The 8,478-nt window shown below is 41.9% G+C and overlaps 1 protein-coding gene across 4 annotated transcripts in view; it reads left to right on the forward strand.

Moving 5' to 3' along the window:
• TBC1D1 (TBC1 (tre-2/USP6, BUB2, cdc16) domain family, member 1) overlaps positions 1 to 8,478 on the forward strand; it is a 385,492-nt gene that overhangs the window by 214,092 nt on the left and 162,922 nt on the right. For all 4 annotated transcript variants that reach the window (XM_006876212.1, XM_006876209.1, XM_006876211.1 and 1 more), the window contains one exon: positions 2,702 to 2,812. In XM_006876212.1, the coding sequence (XP_006876274.1) occupies positions 2,702 to 2,812 (111 nt within the window). The remainder of the gene's footprint in view (positions 1 to 2,701; positions 2,813 to 8,478) is intronic.

Raw genomic sequence — 8,478 nt, forward strand, 5'->3', positions numbered from 1 at the left:
AAGGTTGTATCATCTGCATATCGCAGGTTATTAATGAGTCTTCCTCCAATCCTGATGCCATGTTTTTCTTCATATAATCCAGTTTCTCAGATTATTTGCTCAGTATACAGGTTGAATAAGTATGGTGAAAGAATACAACCTTGTCGCACACCATTTTTAATTTGAAACCATTCATTGTTCCCATGTTCTGCTTCTGGGTCTAGGTACAGATTCCTCATGAGCACAATTAAGTGTTCTGGAATACTCATACTTCCCAATGTTGTCCACACAATCAAAAACCTTTGCATAGTCAGTAAAACACAGGTAAACATTCTTCTGATATTCTCTGCTTTCAGCCATGATCCATCGGACATCAGCAATGATATCTCTCGTTCCACGGCCTCTTCTGAATCTAGCTTGAACCTCTGGAAGTTCTCTGTCCATGCCAGCAAACCTTTACTGGCATGGGATATCAAAAAGATTGTCCGATGATTTCTGCGTTCTGTTAGGTCACCTCTTCTTTGGAATGGGCACACATATGGGTCACTTCCAATCAGTCGGCCAGATAGTTTTGTTCCAAATTTCTTGGCAGAGATGAGTGAGTGCCTCCTGTGCCTCCTGACTTTCTTGAAAGATTTCAAGTTGTATTCCATCAGTTCCTGGTGCCTTGTTCTTTGCCAATTCCTTCTATGCACCTAGACTTCCTCCTTCAGTATCACTGGCTCTTGATCATATGCTACCTCTTGAAACGGTTGAACATGAACCATTTCCTTTTGGTACAGTGACTCTGTGTATTCCTTCCATCTTCTCTTGATGCTTTCTGCATCATTCAATAACAAAAGTCGAGGCTTGAATATTTTTCTTCAGATGAGTTGTAGTTTCCTATAAATTTTAGACATTAGTCCCTTATCTGATGTGTCATTGCAAAAGATTTTTTCCCATTCTGTGGTCTCCCTTTTTAATCTTTTGGTGAATTCTTTTTATGAACGTAAATTTCTAATTTTTAGTATGTCCCAGTCATCTAATTTATTCTCTCTTGTTGGTGTACCTTTTGCCATGTATAGTAGTCTATGTATGCCTTATACTAGAACTCTTAAGTTTGTCCGTATTTTTTCATTGATAATCCATACAGTTCTGGGATTTGAGTTTGTTTTAAAGGACAGGCTAGACCTTTGGAATTGGAAGAGGAAGAGCTGGATAATCCCCAATAAAGAAGATATAGATTCACTGTTTACAGCTTTGTATATAGCCATGTGAATTCAGTTTTTGAGTCATATTCAGAGAAAGTTACTCATTGATGTTGTTGTTGTTGTCAAGTGCCATCAAGTCACTTCTGACTCATAGAGACCCTGTATACAAGGAGTGGCTAGTGAGTTTGAACCACTGACCTTGTTCAAACCCACCTTGAGGTCGAGTGCTTATCATACCGCGCCATACCAGGACTCCTTCCCCACATTGATTTAAGTGATCTTTCAAAAACTGAGTCCGACTGATCTCTCAAATCCAAATTATTAGAGAGCTGGAGGGGACCTTGGAATGGATCACATTTTCACCATCTTCACATTAACAAATGAGTAAGTTAGGAGTCAATGACCTGCCTTTGGTCACACTTCCAGGCAACAGCTGGAACCTGGAGAATCCTGGATGTGCTTTGCCACTACCTTGTCTGGCAAAGAAACCCTCTGCTCTTGAGTCAGTTCCAACACATAGCGACCCTGCACAGGGTTTCCAAGGCTGTCAATCGTCACAGAACTAGTAAGCCTCCTCTTTCTCCCGCAAAGTGGCCGATGGATTTGTCCTGCTGACCTTGCAGTTAGCAGCTCAACAATCCACTACCAGATCTGCTTTTGAAAAAGAAAAGATGTTGGATTGAAGAAAGAAAAAATAAACGGAGTCTCCAGCCATGATGTTTTGTGTAGAGGGTTTCCACAAAGTATCTGACAACTCCCACATTTTACATGTGGGACCATGACCCTGAATTCCATTTCTATTTTTCTTTCCAGTTCCCTTAACCATAAGAGCTTACAAACATGTAGTTATTAATGGCGCTTGACCTCCGGGTGTTTGCACAGATTTTAATCTTTCCTTATGTTTCAGAAACTATTTATTTGTCATACATTTTGACTAGGCCTCTGTCTAATGTGAAATATTTATTTTAGATATAAGGATGTCAGAGATTAAATGTTAAAGCTGGCCTACCAGTCCCAGTGCCTGCTCTGTGTTAAAGTTCTCTGCTCTTTTCAGATCGCTGGTGACCCCTAGTGAGATGATTGTGTAAAATCACTAGCTATGACTTGGAACCTACTGGAAGGTACTTAACCACAATGGATTATTAAGTGCCATCTAGTGGAGTCCTGGTGTGGCGCTGTAGGTTAATGCACCAGACTGCAAAGCCATTTGAACTGCAAGGTTGGTGGTTCAAGCTCACCAGCTGCTCCTCGGAAACCCTGTACAGGGTCGCTATGGGTCGGAACCAACTCCACATCACTTTAACAACAGCAGTGGATTCCAGCTGCTTCATAGTGACCCAATGCAGGATTCCCATGAGCAGCTGGGGGATTTGAACCATTGACTTTGTGGTTCACAGTCCAGTGCTTATCCTGCTGCTCCACACCAGTAGCACACTTAATGGAGGGGTGGAAGCAATTAGCGTTTCCAAAGGGATAGGTAACGGTTTTGTTGACAATGAAAAATAAATGTAATGCATTGTTTGTTTGTTAAGAAACTGAGACCAAGAAATGAGCAGCGGGAGAATGAATTGATTATTTCTTTCCTGAGATGTTTATATGAAGAGAAACAAAAAGATCACATTCACATTGGAGAGATGAAGCAGGTAAGGCTTTCTTTGTCTCTTCTTGTCGTTTCCCCAACACACTATGAAAGCAGAGTCCTCAGAGTCACATGAATCTTGGGGGTGTCTTTTGCTCTGTGTGTGATGTACATTTGGGGGCGCTGTAGGGAGGTGGAAGTTGTGCCAGAGTGAGACAGAAGAAGTTTCTGTCCATGTCTTACTGGAGGTGGAGAGTGGCTCAGAGGCCAGGAGGACATTCCAAGGATGGGTATGGGCACCAGGACTTCCATATGCTGCAGGAATTTGGCCTCTCCTTCCCCATCTTGTAAAATTCAAGTGGCACGGGATCATTGCTTTTGGAATTTATAAAGTGCCTGGAAGTTCTTTGTAATATAAATGCTATGTGAATGTACGGTTACAGATGCTTGAAAGTCTGATTTATGTTTTGTTCAGATAGAGAACTTTCTACCGATTCCATTTTGCATAACAAAGCTTACAGTGTGCATAGCACATTCTACTGCCCATTTGTTGTTGTTAGTGTTGTCGTTCGTTAGGAGCCATCAGCTCAGTTCTGACTCACAGCAACCCAACATATAATAGAACGAAAGCCTGCCTGGACCTGTACCGCTCTCACAGTCACTGCTATGTGAGCCCAGTGTTGCAGCCACGGTGTCAGTCCATCTTGTGGAGGGCCTTCCTCTTCCTCAGTGGCCTTCTACTTTACCAAGCATGATGTCCTTCTTCAAGAACTAGCCCCTCCTGCCCGTGAGCTCTAGTGACTTGTCTGCCTTTGGCGTTTTGTGTCAGAAGCTGTGGTTTCCTGTAGGTCTCTGGCCCCGCAGATGATCAAGCTTGGAATTCAGTGTGCATGGTTATTGTTAAGTGTCGTCCTAGTAGGTTCCGACTCTTAGAGATCACCTCCATCTCTCTTTGTAAATAGTATTTTCTAAATGCTTATTCTAAAGATTTATTCTCTAAATGCTCAGTGTCGTGTCTTGCCCTTGCTCTCTTCCATACACACAGACCTTTACCTTTCTGGTACCTGTCACTATGTAGTTTTACACAGTAATTCTGCTCATCGGATTTCTTTATCTGAGCTGGCTTTGGCAAATAATGTGCTTTTCTTAGAGTTCTTAGAACTCTAGAGGCAGTGTAGCATCCAGCGTTGTTTTTGTTTCTTTGCTCAACAGACCCGAACGCAGTGCACTCTCTGTTTTTGGCTTTTCAGTTTAATGTGTTGCATTTCCTCCCTCCCTCACCCGGAGTCTTAAGAGAGGCTGGGGTGAAGGGGCCACCCATTCTGAGTCTTAAATTAATTCACTGGTTCTCCTCTCTGTTTCTTTCTTTCTGTCTTCCATGTCTTTTTTGAGGGCCCACTAATAGCTTTTTCCCAGTTCTGATTTTCTTTTTCCTGAGTTGGTCGAACTTATTCCAACAGGAAATTGATCATTTTAAAGTCATTTATAACTGCTCAGAAGGGAACTGAAGCATTTTACAGTGGATGGAAACTGCTTTTACTCAATGTTTTGGCAAACGTAGTGCAGATTCATTTTTCATAAAGCGAGGTAATATCTTTAGAATTTGGTATGCATTAATAATCCAATGGAGACATATACTTAATGTATTTTTAATTTTTTTTTTTTTTTACTGTTTTCAAAACCTCGGAGAATTTAATGTAAAAGATAGTGAGCCTCACAAAGGCAAGCCGGCCTTTCACCAGGTTCCTAACTCAGTGGGCTCTTCTCTGCCTCTAACAGAGATACACCCTAATCCCCAGATGTGGCTGGCCATGCCCCTAGGCTGGATGCCAGAGTAGCAGCTCATAGATTGATCAGATGAAGCTTTAAGATGCTCTGATAGAGTCCCGCTTTCATTTTTCTGCTCCTAGATAGTTTAGCCCCATCAACTTCATTAACTTCTTATTTCACCTGAGCATCCTGGTAGCCTTTGAAAACATGTTATGACTTGACCTAGACCAAGGTAGAACCATGGCTTTGACAGTGTGCTTCACTGGCCACCAGCCTTCTAAGTAAACAAACAAACAAAAAGAGTGCACGCTGCCCGCACTGAGCTTGGATTCAGCAGTGGCACTGTACGTACTTTTCAAAGACCGAATACTCGTGTTGGCTAACTAGCAGAGGAGTTACGTTTCATTAAAGGAGAAAAGTAAAACCAAACCAGAATGAATCCTTTGATCTTATGGAAAAAAATCAGATTGGGCTAAGGCTTATAAGCTAATTAAAGCTAGAGGGTGTCCTGTTTTAATTGATGGACGTATCATTTCTACTTGTATTCCCAGAACTGTTATAAAAATTCATAATAATAAAACAACTGCCATCTGCTAAATATTTGTCAGAATATTACTAGATGTGGGTCTACATGAATTATCCCATTTAGTCTGGAATAGCTTTTTTAAGCTAGCTGGTAAACCCTTTGCCATTGTGTTGCTTCTGACTCATAGTCACCTTATATGGGGTTTCTGTAAATCTTTACAGAAACAGACAGCGTCATCTGTCTGGCCTGGAGTGGCTGATGGTTTTGAACTGCCAACCTTGTGGTGAGCAGCCCAACGCCTAACCCACAGCAGTGTGGCCCTTGAATTTGGGTGTTGTGTTGTTCTTTGGTGCTGTCAACTCATAATGACCCTATGTAGGGTTTCCAGGGAGCGGCTGGCAGGTTTGAGCCACCAACCCTGTGGTTCACACAGACCTTGTGGTCCTGAGCTTATCATACAGCACCATGCCAGGACTCTGAGCGAGGTAGTAGAGTTTCCATTTTAGAGACAGAGAAATGGAGAACAGGTTAATAAGCACTTGGCTAATAAGTGGTGGAGCCAGTTAGTCTAAGATCTAAATACCTTATCTTAATCTTTAGTTTTTATTTAGATCCTTAACAATATCTTTATTTTTTAAAGTTTTTATTGTAAATTGAGTGATTGTTTACATGGGAGAACATCGATTTTATATACTCATCCTATCGTATTTTGTTTCATTGCAATGATTACAATTCCCTCCATGCATCATCATTCAACAGCATTTGCTTCTATTCCCTCTTTTTTTTCATGTACACAAAAACTTTCAGGAATATATAATCATTTAAACAACCAAAGGGCACATTCTGCATGCCTGCCTCCTGGCTGTCAGCGCACAGCCTTTCTCTTTCCATGAGTCTAGAGTCCTTGGCTGCTCTCTCTCCATGTCATCATCTCTGCCTCCATCTCTGGTGTTTCTGGTGTTGCTGCTTCTCTGGATAGGGTCCCACATTCTGCTCCTGCTCTTCTCCCGTGATGGTTCTAGGGTCCTCTGTTCCTGGAATGTAAGATTAACTACTCACCCTTTATGTTACAAAACTTCTACCTATACAGTTGTGGTAATTATGATAACAGTTACTCACTATTGAATCATAAGAATCTTCTCCCCATCTCTTTTCACCAGACCTGTCTAATGGGGATTCTACCTTCCCACACACACTCTGAAATGGAACTCCTTCTTGAAAACTTGTAAGCCAATCACTTCATGCTTTATAGCTCCCCCATTAGGTAGCCAATGTCTAATTTGCCTGTCCCTGTCAATCCTGTGTATAGAGGGGATAGAAATGATCCTTGATGTGAAGACTCCTCCTCGCTCAGTTGGTATTTTGAGCTACTACATCTCTTTCACCATACTTATTCAACCTGTATGCTGAGCAAATCATCCGAGAAGCTGGGTTCTATGAAGAAAAACGTGGCATTAGGTTTGGAGGAAGACTCATTAACAACCTGCGATATGCAGATGATACAACCTTGCTTGCAGAAAGTGAAGAGGACTTAAATATTTACTGATGAAGGTCAAAGAGCACAGCCTTTGGTATAGATTGCATCTCAATGTAAAGAAAACAAAAATCCTCACCACTGGATCAATAAACACATTCTTATCAAAAGACAAAAGATTGAAGTTGTCAAGGACTTCATTTTACTTGACGGAAGCAGCAGTCAAGAAATCAAACGACGTATTGCATTAGGCAAATCTGCTGCACAAGACCTTTTGAAAGTGTTGAAGAGCAAAGATGTCAGCTTGAGGACTAAGGTGTGCCTGACCCAAGCCATGGTATTTTCAGTAACTTCGTATGCATGCGAAAGCTAGATAGTGAATAAGGAAGACTGTAGAAGAATTGATGCTTTTGAGTTATGGTGTTGGAGGAGAATAGTGAAAGTGCCATGGGCTGCCAAAAGAACCAATAGATCCGTTTTGGAAGTAGTGCCAGCCAGAGTGCTCCTTGGAGGCCAGATGGCCAAACTTCGTCTCTCATACTTCGGTCATATAGTCAGGAGGGAGCAGTTGCTGGAGAAGGATATCATGTTTAACAAGGTAGAGGGTCAGATAAAAAGAGGAAGACCCCACCTCCAACGAGATGGATTGGCCAAGTGGCAGCATCGATAGATTCAAGTGTGGCAACAGTAGTGAGGTTGGCCAAGGATTGGGCAGGGTTTCATTCTGCTGTGCATAAAGTCACTATGAGTCGGTACCAACTCGATGGCACCTAACAACAACAACAACATCCATATGTATAGGTCAAAATCATCAAATTGTAAGAGAACAAACAAGATGGCAGATCAAGTGGAAGTGCAGAAAGGAGCTCTGTCAGTAACAACGTAGAATACAGGACCAAGCAGGCTCAGGGGATGGTCTCAGAACTCTGAACCACATATAAAGGAATATTTAGAAGGTTGGAAGGCTTACAGCTAAGGAAATTTGTAACAGAAGTAAGAAATCCATTGCTTTCTAATTCAAGACGCTCAGCTGCTCCAGGAGCCACCATCTTGGGTGATACCAAGTGGGGAAAGGATCAGAGCAGCCACGGATGCCTGACAGAACTGCGGAGATTAAGGTGTGGGGGTTCTTTTCTTTTGGTATCTGTTCATTGGTCCCTTGCTGTCTGCGCACCTCCATTCTGGTGGCTATAGGGGTGCCTGAGCTACTGGACACCCCAGGCCCACCCTCGGAGGGTTCTACTACACATGTGCACAGATCTCCTTGAAATTTTGAAGAGACAATTTCCACTTTAAAACCAAACGGCCACAGCCGGCCCTGAACTGTTTATAACTAGAAAAAAAGGCTTGAACGAGGATTGTGGAGCAGGACAAGCAGACAAAAAAGGAAATAAACCAAAAATTAAATCCTAAGTTATGTCAAAACGACCAACAGTGGCATCTTGAAATTTTTCAAGAATAAGAGTGAAAAGGGAAGCCCATTTCCTGATTACATCTACCTGGAGACAATCAGAAAGCATAAAAAATACCAAATTACACACCCATCTAAGTATTAAGGCTGTAGATAACCCCTGAATATGCCCCCAAAAAACAGAAGCAGATGACCGTATCTGCACATGTCCAGAAACGAGATAAAGTGACTGAGGCAGATGAGCTGGAAGTAGACCTATACTCCATACTGGAACATGGGCAGGCTTTGGAAATGCCTGAGAAGGAATCCAGAAAAATGATTATAAAATGTATTAAAACACTATACAATGGAGTTGAGAAAAATAAGGAAGAAGTCAGGCAAGCGCTACAGGTACAGTCAAATAAGATAGGTACAGCATTGGAAACAATTCAGAATCTACAGAAAGAGGTCCAAACGATTAACTATAGAATATCAAAAATGGACAGTACACTGAAAGGGCAAAGGAATAGAATTGAAGAGACAGAAGCCAGAACTGGTGAGCTAGAAGAT

This window comes from Chrysochloris asiatica, unplaced genomic scaffold (genome assembly GCF_000296735.1).
Source record: "Chrysochloris asiatica unplaced genomic scaffold, ChrAsi1.0 scaffold00364, whole genome shotgun sequence".
NCBI classification, from domain to species: domain Eukaryota; kingdom Metazoa; phylum Chordata; class Mammalia; order Afrosoricida; family Chrysochloridae; genus Chrysochloris; species Chrysochloris asiatica.